General features: G+C 32.5%; 1 protein-coding gene across 4 annotated transcripts; it reads right to left on the reverse strand.

Annotated features, from left to right (window-relative positions):
• Positions 1-893: 893 nt before the first annotated feature.
• Positions 894-20,574, reverse strand: LOC18050301 (probable cyclic nucleotide-gated ion channel 20, chloroplastic). 4 transcript variants are annotated; one of them, XM_006441292.2, is made up of 13 exons: positions 20,265-20,574; positions 18,788-19,307; positions 16,953-17,144; positions 16,100-16,198; positions 13,816-13,953; positions 12,076-12,324; positions 10,672-10,932; positions 9,841-9,986; positions 6,828-6,905; positions 3,625-3,754; positions 2,740-2,986; positions 2,396-2,558; positions 894-1,168 (listed from the first exon to the last, which is right to left on the reverse strand). In XM_006441292.2, the coding sequence occupies exons 2-13, from the start codon at positions 19,289-19,291 to the stop codon at positions 1,045-1,047; spliced, it is 2,331 nt and encodes a 776-aa protein (XP_006441355.1). In that variant the 5' UTR covers positions 19,292-19,307; positions 20,265-20,574; the 3' UTR covers positions 894-1,044. The 4 variants fall into 4 exon arrangements, with proteins under 4 accessions (XP_006441355.1, XP_024044339.1, XP_024044340.1 ...); XM_024188571.1 differs by lacking the exon at positions 12,076-12,324; XM_024188572.1 differs by lacking the exon at positions 894-1,168 and having other exon boundaries at positions 2,469-2,558; positions 2,715-2,986.
• Between the last annotated feature and the right edge of the window lie 1,977 nt (positions 20,575-22,551).

Raw genomic sequence — 22,551 nt, forward strand, 5'->3', positions numbered from 1 at the left:
GCCTTTGTCTACGTAACACTATACGTTATTTGGATTAGGCCAGACTGAATTATCATAATAGTATATATTCAATCCTTATTTTGTTATTAATCAAGCATAATTTTCATGTATATTATCAAATATACAATTCATCCTCATATAGTCATCATTTCATTGAGATTAATTTACAAATAATCTTTATAATAAACAAGTTGTCAAATTATTTTGATATTACTGGGCATACTTTTAATATGGATATCTCCGTCAACAAATAACATGTACTTATCGAATTCCGGCTATAGTTTATATTACCTGCCCTCCGCAACCAGAATTAACTATTCCAGACGCTTCATGTAATAATATATCTCCTACGAAGATCTATCTCGTATATAAAGATTTTAAAAAACAAAATTAAAAAATTTTAAGTCTCATTTTGCTTATAAAGAAAATCGTTTTGTCACCTAATTTATTTTATTCCTAAAACCTTGTAATTTTTGGAAGTTTCAAACCCAACCAAACAGGCATTTAGTTTACGAAAATCGCATATTTTCTTGCGAAAACAAATTTTTACCATGAACACAATTTATTAGCTGGGGAAGTTACAATGCTAATAAATTTTGAAATAGTTACATCAACTTCTTCAAGTTACAGTAAAATACAAAAAAATTTTGACCCTTAAATTTTCAAGTAATCATTAAAGATAAAGAAAAATAGAAGTTTAAATGGCGTCATCTTGATCGTGAGAGATATATGCACAGGTGAACACAGGCCACAACCCAAGTCCCTTCTTTTGAGTTCGTAATTGTAGCTACATCAGCTTCTTAGACAATAATTTACTTGCTGGTATTAAATGAAAAAAATTAGCAATGAGAAGAACAATATTGATATTAATAATAAGAATGGTATCAGTGATTGATTATATCCTAAAAAATTGATTCAACCTCATCAAAAGCAGATATTAAGGCAGAAATTTCTATAGGTATGTAATGGTTAAAGCCTATACGGTGTTCTATACAAAGGTGCCTGACTTACTGTAATGTATTAGTGATTACAAGGACTAGAAAATCAACTGGAAGATTGATTCGACAGAGAGTGAGAAGTATCTGCACGATTCAGACGTTTCTTTCTGTATCTCCACGCAACTTGAATCACAATAGCAGCACGGCATCGCCAATAGGGTGATTCATACCTATTATGAAAACCAATGCGATACAATTAAATATAAAGGAAATATATCAAGATATTCTGTTTCTGAACAAAATGTTGAAGAAGAAGGTTTCAGCAAAAAGCTTGAATCCATCAACCCAACAGAATCAGATATAAAATTCCAAAGTTTTACAACCATTTCTGAAGCTGATAATTATTAATTACCAAATATAACAGCTGTAGATGTAAGTATGTTCTAAAGTTTGCAAAGCCTGCTTGGATAGTTAGTATGGAAGTTAAGGATAAGAAGAAGGTAGAACGGCAAAATGTCTGTAGTAATACTCACTAGTAAAAGTTGGGAGATACTACCGTACAACACTTGAATGTTACTACCGTCGCAAAATTCATCATCATTGGTCACAAATTCTGTGTCATAGATTTTAGATCATGCTTGTAGATTTATGCCCTAACTTGAGATGAGTAACCTAAAATTTGTGAAGATAGTACCATACAATTGTTTGTAAGGTAGATGAACCCATAAAATTTATCATCGTAAAAGCACCCACCACTGGAAGGCTCAAATTGATTTCTAGAGATTCCATGTTCGTAAACACAGTAGCAATCAAAGTGGAATAGGACAAAAGACCTGAAGTAACAACATAGGATCTTACTTGCAGGCTATCCCTTTGGAACATTTCAATAATTTATTTTGGGGAAGATTAGAATAATCAAATCAAAGCTGTAGGGTCTACGCAAAAGGAAGCTTTAACAGAACTAGAATAACCATCTACACAAGACACTTTGCATACACACTGGGTCTAAGCTCAAGCTCATAATAGTATTTAGCATATTTCTTTTGTTAAATATCAACTAATTAGCAATTTTCTTTATTGAAAAAAACATCTTTACAAATGCAGAATCCATCTCAATGGATGCAGGTTATCAAAAAATAAATAGTGTCATGATTAGAAATAACGCTATTATCAATAATTTGGAAGCAGGATGAACTCTCGAGTTGAACCATTTAATCATATACTTAAACTAGTTCCACAAAGTTCAGGTTTCACAACAAGTCCTTCTTCAAGCCCATTGAAATTACAGAATATACTGCAGATTAATTTGAAATGCTTTTTCCAATTTTTTAATTAGAAAATGATGAAGAATGAAATGAATCTAGCTAAAAAAATATTTTACATGAAAATTAGTCCAAGATTGTTGTCTCAACATATTGCTTATGTATGCAATAAGATGTAGATATTAGTAGAAATACCTTATGGCTCCTTGAACACGAGGACTCCGCAAGAATCTCGCAAAAAGACTGGTTACTTCTTCAATGTCTGCAGCTCGAAGTGAAAATGCTTCTACATTAGTTAAACATCTTACCGTCCTGTTGCAGAGCAACCGCTGCCCAGGGATCCTATATCTTTTAGCATCTGCAATGGAAACGATGCCCATGAATTATTTTGGCTGTCATGCTAAGAGATCTTACAGTGTGATCATGTAAGACAACTGCAACCTAGCTGGCCAAAGATTTTAAATCTTGAAACATGCAGTCAGATTTTCACACCAAGAGAAGAAGTTTATTAGACCTGGATATAATCGTCATGAGAATACCTCTGTTTACTGAAGAATGTTCAAGACACCATGTAAGAAGTTCCTCACCACAAGCATCCCCCTCAGATAAGCACACTGCAATCCCATCTTCTCCAATGCTCTCCATTTTGCCACGCACAATAAAAACCATCTTCTCTATCAGACCACCACGATATAAAATTTTGCTTCCGCTGATGTATGTCTTTTGTCTCAATCTCTCACAAATAGCATCTAATATTGGCTCATCCATCAGGGCAAAAATTCGAACCTGCAAAAAGTCACATTGTCAAATTACCTGTCATTTGCTGGACTCAGTTTTAAGAGCTTAAAAATCTTTTAACATTCTTGGCTATCTAGAATGTTCTTGGGCAAAAAAGCTTTTAGTTTATACTCCAAAGAGTTTGGCTGGTTATTGTATACATGCCTAGTCATCACATGTGCATGAAAAATTATTCTGACATGTCTTACAGAACAATTTTCTCATTTAATTGAATGTCTATTTTGATTCATGAAACTATATTGCCAAAGCAATCAAATGGTTAGACCCCCAGGGTAGAACTCACGCAAAAGTCTCCTATAAAGATCCAGCTCAGCCACTTTTAGCAAGTCAAAGGATGTTGTCTTGCCTTCCTGCTCAATACACAGAATTTCAATGCTTTTTATTTTATTTTTTCTAATTACGCATTTTGCTTTCTATTTGGGATTTGCAACATTCTACTGAAGTCTGATTTTGAAACATCACATGACTTTTCCCAAACTAATCGATAGCAAGCTCAGTTGGTTCTTAGGTGTACTTGGTGCATCATAGGTCTTAAGATCTGAAATACATGATATACTTATTTTATCCATAGTACATGCATTTTAAAGAAACTACTAATAATTGGAATAGGACATTCTGTATCTTACCTTTTTAACAAATTTGAAGAGGTGGCGTCTTATCTCTCTCTGAAGATCTTCAGGCAAATTCGCGAACAGCATTTCTTCATTCACCCCTCGGGTGGCAGCCCAATTATATCGTTCAGCTTCTCGTACTTGCCTATTCAGAAAAGCAAATTTTCCGTCAATATATGATCTGTGATGAAAGAACTAGATGAAAAATCACAAATTCTCATCAACTCCATCTTTAAAGCGCAGAATCACTTCCGAAGGGAAGGGAAAAGTTGCAGCCTATGGTTAGTCAGCCAGTAGCTATTGGAGACTGGGTAGCTCATTAAAAGGGAAGCCTAGACCAGTCTTCAGGAATAGGATAATGGAGTTGTTTGTTATACTAACTAGTTTATATGATCCTTTAATATATTTTGACTATTTAGATTTTTGCGGCTACAAAGATTTTTTACTTTGAAACCAAGTGAGATAAATATCTTACTAGCAGATAAAAAGGGTCTTCACAGTGTACATCTGTATACAAAAATGAAAAGAAAAACATATTTTAATGTGTGCTTCTTCTCCAAACGGTTCTATTTCGCATTTGTCGAATTACACCTCGAAAAACCTACTAATTTTGAAGTACTGAAGTTGATTTCATTTCTGTAATTCAAACCTAAATAAAATTTTCTCAGTGGTAATGACCGAATTAGATGATTTACATTTGTTCATTCAGGTTTTATACAAGATTTGCATACTAAGAAGTGGAAAATTTGAATGAACAGCCTCTTTGTGGATGGCAAATATACTTAAAAATCAAATTGTAGTCACTATCCATATTATCAGATAATGCAGTGGACAAACTTATAAAAGCTCCATAAAGGTGATGGGGGGTAAGCATGGATTACTTTTGAACGATAAAATGTATAGCATTGGTTCTTTCCAATTGTATTAATGTTGTTCTACTAAAAGGGAAGGCGACATGTGCCAGAGGGCTTGTAAACTGTAGCAGATCTTTACCATGTGGTTGGGCTGCATTTTGGTCTTAAACTCAAATCTTACCAAGAAGAAAACAGAAAAGAAAGAATGTTACAATTAACATGAAGAAGATAACAACAAGAGACAACGAGAAATCATTTTAGAAAATATAATAGCGGGCAATCTCACCAGTGGTGGACCTACAGTTGGCTATAGCCCGGTCTATCCCAGGAAAAATTCATGAATGCCCCTTCAGATTTTATAATATTTAATAAAAGAATAAAGTTTTTATTTTGTTTTTATATATGTCCCCAATTCAACTATAGTTTTTTTCAACTGGAGTTAGAGAGTTATTTTATAAAATGATTAAATTATATATTTTTTGAATGAACTGAAATTATAAGGAGATAAAATTTTATCACTGCTTTAATTTATTAAAAAAAGTATTATGATTTGGTCTAATTGAATATATATATATATAACTAGTATTAGAAAGTTACAAATAGAGTATAGTAATTGTTTGGGGGTAAATTTAAGACATTGATTTGGACCAGTGAACAAGTGACACGTGGTAGTAAAAAATAAAAGAGAAGAAAAATCAACACTATTGAATAAAGATAGCTCCAGGGCAAGCTAGGGGTACTCCTTGAGAGGGCAGCTCCAAAAAAATTACCCCACTTCGAGGGGGTAAAATTGAAATTCAAATATGACAATTGGAGTTCTCATTTGCGTGGGCTACATAACATCAGAAAAGAATAAATATCTTTGTCCTTTAGGCTAAAATGCAAAGGACCAATAGAAGAATAATTAAATGAGCATAGCAATGAGGAAATGACACGTCAACGCTCCTCAACTATCCCTTGATACCCTCAGAAAAGATTTTGTGTGGGGCTACATACCATAAAAAAAGATTCTGGCCATCTCATCTCTTAAAGAAACTTTTTCCTTATTCTTCTCTTAGAAGACTCTCTAATCTCTATAAGACCCACATTTCCTCATTTTATCGTTCATTATAAACAACCTTTAATAAGGTTTTGTTGATCTTGTAAAGCAAATTATGTAATACTTTATTTATATAGTGGATTAGAGATATGTTACTCAGTAGATGTAGGCCAAAGTGTTCTTTATTGTTTATGCTTATTTTCTTCTTATTATAATGGTTTTGATGCCCATCGTATTTTAATATATGAGCTCATTTGAGTTATCTTAGAGCTCTACTGAATTCCCTGGACAACCCCCTAAAGCTATCCTTGAAGAGTTATTCCCTAAGTTTTCTTAAGCTCCCCATGTCAACTTTTTAAATTGACTCCCACGAGCTCCACTGAGCTCTTCATAATATTTCAAACTAAAAAAAATCCACATGTCAAAAAAAAATCCCCATGTCAACTTTTTAAATTGACTCCCACGAGCTCCACTGAGCTCTTCATAATATTTCAAACTCAAAAAAATTTAGTTCACCTCCCAAATCACTTCAGCTAACCTCCTAGATTACTTCAGTTATATCACCTACCCCGAACAATAGAAAAACACACCTTGATTCTCATTTCCCTTTTCAATTCCAGTCTATTCCAATTCCAATTATTAATCATAGGGGTGAGCAAATAACCCGATACGACCCGATCTAAAAAATTTAGGTTTGGATCAGATGCAGATGTATCAGGTTAACCAATCAGATTGTGATCGGATTGGTCAAACCTAATCCAATCTGGAACACCATATACACACAAGCTATCTATGACAAATTTTTTATTCGATCCTATCCGATCCAAACTATATTCGGATCGGATTACAAGTTTGGATTGAATTCGAATTAATTTTCCAAACCCGATTATTCGAAACTCGATCTGGTTGATTTAAACCCAATCCGAACCCAAATTTTCTCACCCCTAACCGATCAGTAAACGCGCCAATGTGATGCCACTTCTCATTCTCATATACTCCACACACAATTTGTACATGGGTGTGTGTGCATATACAATAAAAAAGAGCAAGCCAACTCATCTACTGTCTCTACCCCGTTAGATTTATAATGCAATGTCAATCTTTTAAGTAAAATTTTTACTTTAAAATAATCCCACCTTTTGTATATAGTCCTCCATTGCAGATATGCATATATTTTAAAATGCAAAATCAAGGCTAGACAGTGTCGTCTAAGTACAAGACAATACCAATTTCTAATCAGACAATGTTGTTTGTCATCAAGTCCACATTTTAAAACATTCAAACATCCACACTGGATAACTACTATAGCCTAGATATTGAAATACCTTCTTAATTGTTCAGGCAAGCGTCGATGTCTCATCCATTGCTCCACATCACGACGTCTTAATGACATATCCAACCTCCTGTGAAAGCAAACAAAATCATCAAGCAAAAACATTTATTTGAAGGTCTTTGCGACAAATTTATCACCCAGAACAAATTTTTTTTATAACAATGCAATTTTGAAAAATCATATCATATTTCCATGTTCTTGGCCTTCTATCATATTAATTTTCTAAAACACTAAGCGTGGCCAGATGTTCAAGGTTAACATAGATAGAGAAAACATAATGGCTCAATGCAATGAAATTAATGAGTTGTGATATTTATTTGACTAGACTGGAAGTTTAATAAGATAGATAAACTTTTCTATAACAAGACAAAAATTTTGATAGAGTATCATTAAATGAAATTACAGTTAAAAGGACTATGGCATATTTATTGTTTACATATAGGTCACAGATGTTAGAAAATTATGTCAGTTTTTCCATCTCTAACAAGTAGGTCAGTGACCTTTTCTAAACTAAATTGCCATTGCAATATTGAATTTTGACTGCAGAATGTGTAGGAGTATATAACTTCAGTTATTTCAATAGTTTTCAAGGATCTACCTGATAGAAGGTGACAAACTGTATCCTCACTTGAGGAGACGTAAAAATTAAGGCCAATGTTATTGGCCCCATAAATGTTTTTTAAGAAATGTTGTATGGCAGAGCTAGAAGTCCCTAATCTAGAAAAAGAAGTTCAAAGCAATAGAAAAAACAAGCAAAAATAATATGCAATACTACATTTCCAAGATGCTAACTTAAGTTTTGAATCCTAGGTGATGTACATTCATCCTTTCAAAGGTAAGTTTTCATAACTTGTAAAATTACTTATTACACCATTGAAGGAATAAATGTCACATTACTTGGATTGAAAACTTGGTACGACACTTGGAAGAGTAGTATTACTCAAACTAATGCATGATGACATATAATCCTAATATGTTTGGTGGAAAAAAAAAAAAAAAAACCTCATTGGGCCAAACACTTTCAACTCATGACATATACCCTGAAGTTTAGGAAAATAAACATACAAGTGTTTGGTCAGGAAAATTCCGTAAACCCAAAAGTTTAACACAAATAGATGTTATTCTATTAATTTTCAACTCATTAGAGAAATCCCCTACATTTACCCTCTAAAATTTAATCCGTACACATTGTAGTCCATATACTTTCAAAACATGACTTGTAATTCCTAACTTCAATAACCAACAAATACCCCTATTATAATTTTGTTAAACTATAATTTTGCGTAATAAATCACCAATAAAATTTCACAACTTGGAACAATTAATTAAAATATAAACATTTTTTCTTTTTCTACTAAAACAATTTAAGAATTATATGGAAAGCATTTTATTTTGTTAAATATTAGTATTAGAATTTTTAATAATATATTCATCATAAACCAAGCACTCCCATAAAGTTTATTTAAGTTGATGAATTAATTTAGTTATTTACTGTTGAAATGAAATTAATACCTACACAATAGTACAATCTATCTTAGAATAAGCTCTTTTGTAAGTCTATTTAGTTTTTAATTTTCAATATATAAACATATTTTAATTAATTGTTACAAGTTGTGAAATAATCACATCATGTTATTTATTAAGGATGGATAAGATTATTTTATAACTTTTAACATTCATCAATATAAAAGTTTACTATTGTTATTTTAAAGCGTGAGGCTATTTAACTAAAATTTTTTATTTAAAATTTAGACATCAATTCTAATCCACGTAACACTGAATGCTACTTTTTTTATTTTGAATATTTCACATTAGATTGCACAATATCAATAAACGCGAATTTATGTCAAAATTCTAAATAAAAAATTTTAATTAGACTAGCTTGACCCTATTTTTAATAACTGATAATATTTAATTTCTAATTTATTTGACAATAAAATTAATAAAATCACCAACTTAAATAAACTTCCGAAAGGCTTGAATTAAGATGGGAAATATTATTTATTTTACAAATCTTAATATTTCGAAAGAATACATTACTTTTTGAATACTACTTATCTTTTAAGTTTTTTCAGAAGAAATAATAATATTTTATTTTGTAAAACTAATTATAATGTAGTGTTATGGGTATGTGTTATTGTATAAGGTTAGAAAATACAAATTATATTTTTAAAGTACTTAGACTGAAATGTGGTTGTACTCAGTTTTAAAGGGTAGATATAAGAATGTGTCATTTTCTGAAAATTAATTGAAAAAAATTCCATTAAACATTTGGGGGCTCAACTTAAAATTGTACAACAGAACTAAAATGATGTTTAGCTTATAAAGAGGTAGGAGGCATCTTTCACGAGCTAAAAGCACTTGGATTAATGTGTTTTTCAGGCGAAAACTTCAAAGGGTTATGTGCCATTACCCTAAACTAATTATTCCTAAACACAACATCCAAATTAAAAAATTACAACCAAATACATCCCATTTCAAGGGTTCATTTTAGGGAGAGAATATATCTAATGAGTAATGCTATACTTCCAAAGTAATAACTCGAGAGATTTCATCCCAAGTGATGTGTCATTCATCCACTGGATGGCGGGATGATTAAATAAATAATTTCAGAAGTTATAAGACATTACTTCGGCGAAATCTCTCGGATTATTTCCTGGGAAATCTAGAAGTATTGATATCTAAAAGGGTATGAACAATTCTTTTATTCAATTGACAGTATGAAAGTTCACAAGGAAAAGTAATAAAATAATGCTATATGTCTCAAAAATTATCTCAAATGATGTGGCATTCATTTTGTGGATGGTGAAATAATGCAATTAATTATTATAAATTGCGAAAATTTATCATCCATTAGATGGATGCCACATCATGACACCAAATTTTGGATGCATTTTTGGGCAATATTTGGGATATGTAACATTATCAAAATAATAGCCACTTAGCAATCTTCTAAAGCAACTTATAGAAGAAAATTTATGAGTAAAAGAACTAATAGTTTATACCTCTTTACAAGAGCCTGGAGAAAGTTCTGCATATTTCCAATGAGAAAAGCAAAGAGCAAGAGGCCTACTCCAATGATGGCCATGGTAAAAAGGACTTCCCCAACAAAATAGCTGGGGGTTTGATTTCCCGCAAGAGTACTGATTTGCTTCATATATCAACAAAAAAGATATGTTAACAAGCTTACTCAGTTAAATAAATAATATTTCATTAATTACCAAAAAAAGAAAAAGAAAAAGCTTTACAGATACAGAAAGCATGTGGATTAACTTGTTGAAGTATTTCAAGGAAAAATGGATATTGATTCTTTAAATATGTCAAAACATCATTACAATTGTGCAATAACAGTACAATTAAGCCTGAGCTTCCATTCCAGAACAAAAAAAAAAAAAAAAAAGGTACACTGTCATTCAAGAGCAACAGATGATAAAAATAGAAATGATTACTGATGACACACCTCGCACTATGAAATATGAGGCAAATTTGTTAGGTATTATCAGGCTCGATTCCCACCTTGAGGTATAATCCACAAGAGCTTCAGAAACACACACTCAGTATGTTACTGTATGACCACAGGGCAAATTTTCTTTGAAACACCATTTGCATAACTATTTGGCCTAAAACCAAGTGATTGCATTTCTAAGTTACTTAGTGGTAGTTGGTTCAACTTGTATAACCTCTTGAGGTGGTCCAAAGTTCCCAGTCATGATGGGCAAGCTTTTGGGTAGTAACTCATATAATATTAAAAGAAAATTAAAATATAAAAATTAGAAGTTAGTTAAAAATTTTAACATAAAAGGAATGGGCAAAACGCAGAGGTCACTAAAAGTTACCTGGAATCCCCAAAACAGTGAATACACATATCTGGTGATGATACTATTTTCTGTAGTAAGTTTGACAGCTTGTTCATAAATTCCATAAGAAAATTTATCCTTCTCAAAACAATCACTAGCTTGTTGATTGCCACTCCAGCTCTTCCATGTTTGATCTTGACTATATTCTGCACCACCATTCCCATGGCCACAATCTAAGAATTTTTTGCAATCTTGGATTGAAGAATTGTGGCAGGCATCTCGAAGACATTGATTAACCCTCTGGTACAGGAAAGAGTGGGGGAAGGAAGAGAAATAAATAACTTTTTATTTCATAAAACTTCCATGCCATTGCAATTATTTTATAAGATAATTTCAACCCCTCCCCCCAAATTGAGCAACCACAAATATGAAGCAAGCAAAACGTCAAAGATAAATGAATAAACACAGCCCACAATGTCAAACCAAGTAGAACAAGAAAATAGCATTGTGTATAAAATCATAAAAGTCATGAACTACTAGAATAGCCAATAAGGCTTAGCTGACAATCTCTTAAGTACCCAAATAATGTTTAGCTGATCATATTACTAGTGTATCAAGTTGAACATAATGAAATCAAAATGTGAAAAACAAATTAACTTAACCAACAGAAAGGTTAATATGATGAATTGATCAAGATTAGGTGCATGAACAACTTAACAGAAAGGAATAGAAAAAGAATTGGGTTTTAATACTGCTTGTATGCACTGCTAACTGGAGGTTTGAATGTAACGGCATTTATCATATTTTTTGTGTTGGAGAGGTTCCTGCTTCATTTTAATTGGTATAATGCACACAATGAAAATTGAACATATCTATTAGTTTCCACATTTCAGTAAAAAACAAAGTTCAAGCCCCATCTACTTGATGAGAAATACTCAATCTTTCAAAACTAGTAATGAACCTACTCAAATTTCTTATTTATTTTACATATGGCTTACCCACAAGAATTTCAACTTATACAAAAACAATTTATCAGCAACTACAGTAAGAAATAAGAAATTATCTCTAATTCCGAAGTTACAGAACACCTAATATACTGCCAATGCACTGAATAATGCTGAAGATTTATCATCTTCTGACGAGTAATGCAATGCAAACTAAGACCTTAATGGATTCATAAATGTAATCAAAAGGAAAATGATGCAATTTTTCTGAGTGTTCAACTATTGCTTCAAGAGAATATCGTTCACAGGCCGTGCAATGCCTGCACTTCTCATGTCTTAGATGATTCACCAATGTATTTGTAAAAGTTCAGTAACTGAGAACATGCAGAACTAAAGTATACGAGAGGGTAAACATAATCTCCAGATGCAACAAATGAAAAAAAAAAAACATTAGAAAGAAACAGCAAAGTTTTTAACCTTATAACCACAAGTTGCTTACCTGTAACCCGAAGAGGTACCAGCCTGACCCAACAATGTGACCAGATAATGTGAAGGTGAAAAGATTAATAAAAAAATTTGCCCATGCAGACTCAAATATGAAGCCAGTCGATGACTGACCGGCAAATAGGGGTAGAAACTTATACAGCCTGGGAATGTACTGAAGAAGAATAGCAGCACGTAAGAGATTTTTGGCATAATTTGCGCCAGATGATCCCAAGATATTGGGTAGTACTAACAAGATTATGATCTGAAAACAAGGGAAGGAACTACTTCAGAGAGAAACAGTGGATATACATCACAATAAAGCCTGCATCATAAGCCATGGATGTAAATAGCTACATAGTGATATAGAACCAAGCAAACTGCCATTTAGCAGATTTAAGAAAATTAGAGGATGCAGTTGCCCATACAATAGCATTTTTAATTGTTCTCCCAAACATGCATTTTAATAAGAAATGTCATTTTTTTGGAGCACAAATGCACAACTTAATGAAGCAAAAAAAGTTATATCTTATCATCTACAACACCATCCTGCATACATGGAAGCACATGCATACTCATGCACACTTACATGCGTGCATTTATGTACATGCTCAGAACTGTCGACCAATCCTTGGACACCTATATTTTGCCTTTTGTTAAGTTATCATAAGATGAGTCGGTTTTCCACAATGCCAAATGATCCCACAGATTGAACCATCCAAATAACCCAATCCTTGTACAAGTGAAGCCCATTGCTTTACTTGGAGCAGGGACTCTATTATCATGGTTAATTATGAGTCAACCTGCCCTCTGCTCGTGTGTAAGCCATAAGCTATTAGAAATCATAAATGCTTCTATGGTTACTAGAATTTTCTGTTTTAATGCAAATTAGAAAAACATCAAACATAATATCATTATCTTCATAAATCCTTCAAACTTAATCCACCAGTAAAGTCTCAAAAGACAGAATACATAAAGGATTGCAATCCTGTTCTTTTATCAACAAGTAATACTTGAAAATGGGCTCAATCAATTTCTTATTATTTATGCCAAAACAAAAACAAAATTAATGTGGTAATATGACGGATTCATGAAAAATTGTAGATAGCAATTATTTGCAAGCACAAAAGGTTATTAATAAGAATAAGGACAGAGAAAACAAAACACAATAACATGACCACTCTCCACCCTCTCCATATCAAACAATCAAGTACTGTCATGATCCCAGAAATAGCATTACTTAAAACACATACACACAGACAAACACAGTGTATCCATTTGGTTCTGCTAGGATTTTTCCCCCACGATAGGAAAGGGGAAACAGGAATGAGAAAAATATTGACCAGAGATGAGAAAAAAGAAATGGGTATAAAATAAAAATGAAAAATTACAGCAGTAATAAGGCTAATTTGATTACATTTTTCACATGATAAATTGAACTAACTATCCCTTTCAGTAATCATTAAAAGTTCCAAGCACAAAATCCTCTCAGCCATTCTTTTGCTTGCAACTGAGAGTCCTTTTACGCGACCAAAAAAATCATGAAGTTCTCTGAATGTCTATTCAGCACTAAAATGGTCAATCAAACAGATCCTAAATCCCAAACCAGAGCTCAAACTTGATCTTGCAATAAAGAGATTTTTCACATTAACCATATAGATGTAATATCTTAAGAGGAAAGCAACGAAATAAGAGGTTACCACAGATAGAGGAAGGGGAATAGAATGTGGGATGGAGGATGATGAAGTAAACTCACTTGCGGAAGTGGTAATGCAACAAAGAAGTCGATAAAAAAGTATCCACGGAGGTAATTCAGAGCGATTTTCTTTGGATGGTCAACTAACTCCCCAGCACCAACCACCCTAGACTCAGGAGCCACATAAGCCAATCTAAACTGAAAAAACACGAATGATTAATCAAATAACCAGACAGGTGGATAATCATGGGATTTACTAGTCATTTGTCAAAGATGGACTACAGAAGAGCCAATGACATCTACTGAATCAGGCAACCATAGCTCACAAAAGATTTAGTAACAAATTTTAAACGCATATTTACTTAAGATTTGCTTAGAACATTAAACTAATCAAATTATCTCCACAAATTCAATTCTGCTGATTAAAATATGGGCGAGAAATAAGTTGTAGTTCCTAAGCATTTTTCTACTTCAGAAGAATTACAAATTAGCAAATTGGTTATGTTTACTATATACATACATTATCATATCATTCAGATACAAATGTCATAGTTAAGATGTAGGTCTTTAGGCAGAACATCACTTAAAGCAGAGGATCTGTAAGAAGTCAACAGTTTATAAACCTACCTTAATCTAGTCCCAGCATATGAACTTAATCCAATCTATCCAAATCCAAGAAGACAATAAAACAGAACAAGTTTTTATTTTAAATTTCGTGTGCACAAATGCTACTGAATGTCTTAAAAAAATAATAATAATAAAAAAAAATTATAAGCCCTATCATATGACATTGGGAGCCCTAGATTATGTAATCAATGCTATTAAGGGAGAAATTTCAAATACCTCCCTCATGTTTGGACATTGCTTTACTCACATCTTTGGCAAATTAGTCCCACGTCCTAATTTTTTAGTCAATGTCATAAAAGTCCCTAAAATCCACTTATATTGATCTTTCTCAGAGTTTGTTGTTAAAGAAAATGTGAAAAATACTACTTCACCCCTTGAATCTCATTTTAGTTTAAATGTTTTCTATGAATTCCATATTACCCTTGTTATGATAGTAATATGACCATTAAAATCCTATTTGTTTAAAAATGACCGATTAAAGCTTTTAGAATCATTCCGTCTTGTAGTACAATTTAGTCTATCACATCATCTTGAAACACTAAAAGATATTTGAACCGAAATAACATCAAAACTTTATCCTTCTTTTTTTTTCTCTTAGCACATATAATTTAATAACATTCATCACAAATTGAAACTAAAATTATTGCACCATTTTTTCTTTTTTTGCATTCTTATGTGGATATAATGTGAAATACATAATCTATTGATGCATAGACTTAGCAGCCCAAATTACTGTCAATTCTTTTTTTTTTTTTTTTTTCAAGTCTAAAGGGGAAAACTAGTTAAGAGAAAATGTCAATCTCTTACATCAAGGGCAAAACTGGCCACTTTTAAAATCTCGGATTAAGATCTTTATTTTCACATTAAGATGAAAGGGTAAAAGCATGGCTTTTGTGAAGGCTACCCCATTCTGAGCCAAGAAGTCTACCACAAAAGCCCAAAATGAACAAGCTTGGTCTTGAACCTAGAAGGTTCCATTTCTAGAACTCTTAGCTTGTAAATATCTAGGAAATATTCTAGATTTTGGTAGAAGGGGAAATCTCTTGATCAGGATTCTCTAGTCTTTGATAGATGTGGCAAGCCTCTCCGATAAATAGGCTTGCCACTTGGCATTCTAAACCAAGCATTTCTTCAAGCATTCAAGCATTGTAATGCAACACACTTGTAAACACATTCTTGTAATTAATATAAGTCCTCTTCTCATAGGCTCAATTGCTCTAATTCTCTATCTCTAGCTCTTCTGCAATCATTCTATCTTACCTAGCAGAAAGCTCAAGGCTTACACAGCATCTTTGGGCAAGAGTTATCTAAGTGCCGCATCAGGTTTACTACCCAAAATATACATCATCCCATGACATACTGCTGCCTATTTCCTTTACATGTGGGTATTCCTGAATTTTCACTATCCCTCCGGGGTATCCATAAAATATATACCCATCTTAAGATACAGAAGTCAACAGTAAAATAATTAGGTGATACACTTGTAAAGACGTAGTTAAATACCCATTTTTTAAACGTGAACAAGCCCGCATAATATTAAGCCAAAATTTTAGGTAGTTGAATGATAATAAAACTAAATAAGTAAATATTTATATAAAGAAGTAGCTCTAGTTGTAATTCCAAGCAGCAAGAACATGGCAATTTAATAATGGTAAATTTAATCAAGAAAGAAAGGTTCAAGAAAGAGCATCCATAGCAGAGGTAAAAATCAATCTACCTGAAGAAGTATGTTAAGAAAGTATATGAGATCAGTCATGCTTCTAACGACCACAATTGCTTTTGTCCACGGCCAGTTAATAACTATGCACTTGTTATTCTGCAATCAAAACAGGGGATTATGTAAACCACGAGGAATACCGTCAAGCAATAAACCAAAAATCTAGAACAAGCCCATGTTATAGTTATTAAAGAAACTCAAACATATGATACCAAAAATGACTGATCAAAAATCATGAACTATGGTTTTTAGCAAAATATTGGAAGCAAAAGCTGTATAAAACATCTAATCGAACAATCGAACAGCTGCTAGACACAGAAAACGTTTTTTGAGGTTGTATGAATTTTACTTTCTTTTTGATTTCCAAGCAACTGACATGTATTCAATTCTTGTCCATGGAATTGATTAGGATTTGCCAAGAATAATTAGATACATCTCCTGTTAATAATCTATTATTCTATTCCCGTTTACTGCAATTGCACTTTCACTCCCAAAACAAATGGTCGGGCAGCCGATTGTAGACTAGGTTGTTTAACAGTGTGTGTACAACTTCGAATTCTAGGAATCCTAGGACACACAAGTCAGTTTCTAATATAGATTGGTCTTTAAAAAAATGGTTCTGCAATCCAAGCAATTAGTTGATCCCAAAAGGCTACAAACAAATTATTGAACCAAATCAAGTGGAAACAATGTGTGAAGTTAAAATGAGGGGGGAAAAAAGAAAAAGGAGGAGGCTTCTATGTCTGTGACGTTTCTTTGAGGTTTATATTAAAAGCACAAAGTATGAATGTTAATTAATTCACGACCAAATTAGTATGATATTCCCACATATAAAAAATAGATAGAACCATACCTGTTGTACAGACAACAAGAAGAAAAACAAGGGGTCCACAAATATTGCCACCAAGCAAGTTATAACAAAAAATTGCTTCCACTGCTGAACAATTCTAGTATGAGGATTCATAATCCCAGGAACATATCTTTGCAAAGAAGAAATAAATCTCCTGGCCCAACCTTTGGCATCCCCATAAAGAGCATTATGGAACTGTAAATAGAAAAAACAGAGAAGATTGAATAAATAAGTTGAAGCAGTACCATAAGATCATTCTAGAAAATAAAACATATAGACAGTTGCAAATGACAAAGTCATTGAATAAAGGAAAAAGACCCAGAGACCAGATAGCTATAAAACTATGTTCTCTTAAATTTCAAAACAAGAGAAATTCAAACAGATGCATTGATTTATCCATTAGATTAGCTGAATGAAGCTCCTCCAAATAAAGCTGCTGAGATTAATATCAATTTTACTGTAGTCTTCGAGATTTCACAGAATGATCTTAGAAGTTAGGAATTAACATTAAGGGCTAAAATGTTTGTGTTTGCTTGTAAGGTTGTCTTGTACTTATTTCTCAAAAGTTCTATTAATTATAGATGGATGTCTAATTAACAGATTAAATAAAATTCATATTTAACAGGTAACAGTATTTAATGACACTAAAATTAACATACTATGCACAAAAACTTCAAAAGCTTACAAAATAAAATGAAAATTCATCAGATTGACTATATATTATTTCTGCTATTATGAACAAATATTCCTTAAAAGGCATCATAGAACAACTTAAAAAACAAGTGCTACGGTTAAGTAGAAAGCGAGAAAAGAAATTGCAGTCTTAATATCAATACAGAAGGCAAAAAAGCGAAAGAAAAGAAACTTTCAAGTAAATATTAAGACAATTTATGGTACAACAATCAATAAACTTATTGAATAAGTTTGTTTAGGGTCCATGTATGAGCATTAGTATGTGCAAAAATATGTTTCAGAAATTCCAGCAAAGACACTCATTAACAAAACACAATTACGTGTAGATCTGGCAAAATGGGTCAGCGAGTCGTGTTCATGTTGTGTCAACTTTGTGTCGTGTTAAATTTAGATCAACCTAAACACGACCCATTTGATAATTGTGCCAAAATATTGAGATCCAAACCCTACACGGAAAATAAACAGGTTACCCAATAACCAATTTAATATCTATTTATTTAACAAATGTTACACACACACCCCCAAACTATTACAAATTTACACTATTTAAAGTTTAAATTATATATATAAACAATATTATATATCGATATTATAAAATATACACATGTATCAATATTTTACACATTTACAATATTAAAGTTCTAAATTTATGTAAAATTTTATAAATAAAGCACTGTGTGTATGTCCGCCTTCCAAAAAAATTAAAAAGAGAGAATCATGTCCAATATTTGAGTTTTAATTACAAGAACCTAAAAATTAATTTAAAATAGAAAATATAATCGTGTCATTGTTCGGGTAAATGGGTCAAGAACTGTAATCCTAATTCGACATGGAAAAAAATCGTGTCAACCAGAACCTAGCCCATTTAATAATCGTGTCAAATTTGATGTCTCACACCCATTTATTCGTGTTGTGTTCGTGTCAGATAATCGAGTCATGTTAAATTTTGCCAGCTCTAATTACATAAGGACATCATCATAATCAATTGAATGGAACATCCACAAAATCACAAAGCTCTACAACAAAGTAGCTAGCTAGAGCTGTAGTGTTATTCCTTTATACAGCTGAGAACTACACCCAAAGTACATAAAAAGAGGCAACATCAATACAAAGCAGCAACTCAATTGCGTGAGAAGGAAAAGTACCTTGGGATCAAATATGCCGGAAGATTTTGAGTGCTTTGATTGTGTTGCTTTGTAATATGTTGGACAAGTTGTGCAGTAAGGATCGTTGCACATTCCCAGTTGTCCAGACCTCAGTAAATGTTCATTTTTTGCTTCATATCTGTTGTCCAGCCAATCATTCTGATCCATTCCACTGAAAGAAGGAAACTTTTCTGCCTTAGTTTCCACCAGATTGACACCTGTAACTCCTTGGTTTCTACGGAATATGTGGTCAGGTTTTCGGTTACTGTATAAAGGACCACTCATCTGTAGAAACTGTGTTCTTCTTTCATTCCGTAGAGGACCAGTAAGGCCTACAAGATTAGCTTCAGGTTCAAAGGAGTCCGTGGAGTTCATAGTAATAGACATCGATGCACTCCTGGTCCTAGAAGCAAATGTCTGAAGTCGAAAATCAAAATTTCGATCTGATGATTTTGATTGAGAGTCTGATAGCATTGGCATCTCATCTTTTTCATCACCAGCCATTTCTCAAAAAATAGACCTGGAAAAGGATATAAAACAAAATAAACATTAAACTACATGATAGTAGTTACTCAAAGGCAGAGAAACTTAACTGAACATCCAACTACATGATAGTGGTTATTAAAAGGCAGAGGAACTTAGTTTTACTTGTTTAAATATTAACAATTTTCTGGAACTGCAGGACTTTAATCAAATGACTATTCTTTCACAAAATTCATTTCTTTATCAGGGTATCTCAGCAGATTGATAGTGACCAGTAAGGCTCTGTTTGGTACCGTGTTGTGCTACAGATTAAAAGCCACAAGTACTGTTAATAATTTTGACAGAAACTAGTAGAGGTAACATCACTTTTTCATCAAACTATGGGATAAATCACCTTTACTTTCAAACTACAGTTGTAAGTGTTCATCAAAAACATTAAAGCCGTCGCTAAATAAAAATACCAAACAGAGCGCAACTTCCGACCGTCCTAAGCTTATTCTATCTCTCACATTCTTCTCATGCTGCGGCTAGAACAGCATCAGTGTCATCACTTATCAGTTAATGTTTGACCTTAAAGCCCACTAAGAATTCTCAGATCCCCCAACCATGAATTATAAAGTAGAAGAGAATTTTCACTCATTATGTATCGTCCATACTCCATAAACAGTTGACTGTAACACAAAACTTGAATGAAGGGTAAATAATGTAGTACATTGAGCAAGGGCATTTTAGGTATCCTCTCAAGCTTAATAAAAGCAAGTAAATAAATAAATAAAAACACCGCATTTACTCGCATGTTATCTACTTCTCCTACCAAATTTCTACAGCTTTTCAACTCCTGATTCATGACAACATGAAACTGGCGCATTTTAGCATACGCTCGAGTGACGAAAACATAATCCTCTAATTTTCTTTCTTTTAACCAATTGAAAAAAACAAATTGACTATGTTTTGAAAATAGAAATATAATTTAATCAAATTAGAAGAAACAAACCTGCTTGAAGCTCAAGAGTCAGCTGCTAATTCTGAAACTACAAAGGAGCAATGCCAGCTGAAACTCAGCAAAGAGAGAGAACTGGAGAAGAAGAGTAAGGAGTGTCTCTGCTTCAATTCGTTTTATTGGTTGATGGAATGAAGACTTGTTGGCGAAGACTTTTAAATCATCAAAATTAAAATTTAGAAAATGAGTTTGAAGGAAGACTTTGAAAAGTCAGTTGAGTGGTTGTAAGTACAGTAGCTCTGGAGCCGTCTGATTGGCAAGTCGCTGCCATCGTATTGAATGGGGCAATTGTTCCCCCGCTAAATATAAATAAAATAATTAGATACTGCCTTGATGTTTTATTTTTTATTTTTTTATTTTTTTATTTTAAGCTTTTATTTTTTTTTATTATTTACTCTGTTTTCTGTTTATATTTTTTTTGTTTTATAACACAATGTGAACGATTTTTTTGTCCACTCTCTTCGTCGTTTCTTTCCGAGTTGTTAGCCTTTTGGCGGCTATTGCTTATTTGCAACTTTTATACCACGTCAGCGAAGACAAATATATTATTGGCTATTGACGTTGAATTTTTATTATTTTGTTGGGTTATATTCAGAAGAAAATGAGTAAAGATAAAAACACAAAATTCTAACATAATGATGACAAATTTCAAGTTTTTTTTTAAATTTTTTTAGCTACCCTAGAATTATTATATTTATCTTAATGGTACTTATGGATCCAATTGATGTTAATCTTAATGATTTTTAATAGTTGGATGATTCCTTCTTTCATTCCTTCTACATTTATCCTTAAATTTTTTTTTTAAAGTTTTAACTATATTTTTATAAAGATCTAAATGATTATCACATTTGTATAAATTTATAAATTATAGATTAAATCATGCGTAAATAACTATTTATCTCTCTTGAGATATAAACCAATTTTTTTCTCCAACAAATCATGTATATATCTAAGTTATATTCCCAACTAAAGTACATCCCATCTATGCCTTCAAATAGATATTGTAATTCAGCATCCTGAATTACAAAGTTCATGTTATTATTATCCATTATGGACAATTTTGACTCCTATTATTTGTAGGTAATTATCAGAAATCTCCCCTGAAGTTCAACGTATTTTCAGTTTGATAGATTGTATCTGCGTATTCTCAACCACCTCCCTTGATGTTTGTGGACTGTTTCGTAAAAGTTGAGTTGGATGGTAATAGAACTGTTTAATGATAAAAAAAATTCAAACAAAATTTAAAATATCACATTGGGTTCTAAAATTGGTACGAAAATTTTTAATATCCAGTGTGTAAAAAAGGGAGCATGATTTTAACCAACAAATATTATCACTAAAAAAAATGAAAATTGGCATCTCCTTACTCCATTCAAACTGAAAGCTACCATGAACAACACCTCCGTCATCTTCTCTGCAATGCTTTAATAGAAAAAGTGTGCCATGATCTGGAGACAATGACGATGAACCCGAAGGCACCAACACCGGGGATGACTGAATCACGACCACCGGGTGTAAGAATGCCGACTAGTGAGTCTTGCCATCAACCCACAGGCAACCTTAGTTTGTTCGAGCTGCGAGGAGGTATGAAAATGGCTTATTATGGTGTAGATCAGTTTTACTAGACGAATTAATCAATTTGGTAAAATACAAGTAATGGGTCTCGAAAATTTTTTTAGAGTATTTATGTTGCTTTGTTTTTTTTTTTATTATTGATTGGTGTTAGTTGTAGATTAATGTTGCTATAAACGCATGTTTACTTGATTTTGATTGAATATGGCTCGTGATTTATTATGCTGCCTTGTGAATGATTGAAAATGGGTATGAAACATTTGTTGATTGTTTAAGCTAGTGCCACTAATTGTTGAACATGGATGCATGGTAGTTTTTTTTAAATTACATATGTAATTTAATGTTGGAGACAACATGTTGAGGACAATTGATTTTGGGTTTTGTCTTGATCATGATATGTACATGTCTTGGGTTAGAAAAATGTCATGGATTGTTGCATTCTCTCGCACTGGAGCAGTGAGCTTAGGCAATAGGGTTTAGGATCAGTGCTTTGTTGTAGTTGTTTATCTTTATAATTCAAGCAAAATAAGCTTCAGTAAAGATATGTTACATGGTTTAAGTGGATCATGCTCTAAATTGAGGCTGTAATGGTTATTGAATGTGAAACGTTAGTTTGATTAGTGGCACATAAATTGTTTTAATCTCATTTTCGTTGTTATTATATTAAATATGGAATTGCATGTTGAGGATAGCTTGAAGTGTATAGTTT

The sequence above is a fragment of the Citrus clementina genome, unplaced genomic scaffold (genome assembly GCF_000493195.1).
Source record: "Citrus clementina cultivar Clemenules unplaced genomic scaffold, Citrus_clementina_v1.0 scaffold_3, whole genome shotgun sequence".
Classification (NCBI taxonomy): Eukaryota; Viridiplantae; Streptophyta; class Magnoliopsida; order Sapindales; family Rutaceae; genus Citrus; species Citrus x clementina.

Excerpts from the sequence above, each read along its gene's own strand:
- LOC18050301 (XM_006441292.2), bottom strand. The coding sequence starts at position 19,291 with ATGGCTGGTGATGAAAAAGATGAGATGCCAATGCTATCAGACTCTCAA. Across the intron at positions 16,199-16,952 it reads TCTTGTTGTCTGTACAACAG|AATAACAAGTGCATAGTTAT; the intron begins GTATGGTTCTAT and ends TTTTGATTGCAG. Across the intron at positions 3,755-6,827 it reads TTGCCTGAACAATTAAGAAG|GCAAGTACGAGAAGCTGAAC; the intron begins GTATTTCAATAT and ends TTTTCTGAATAG.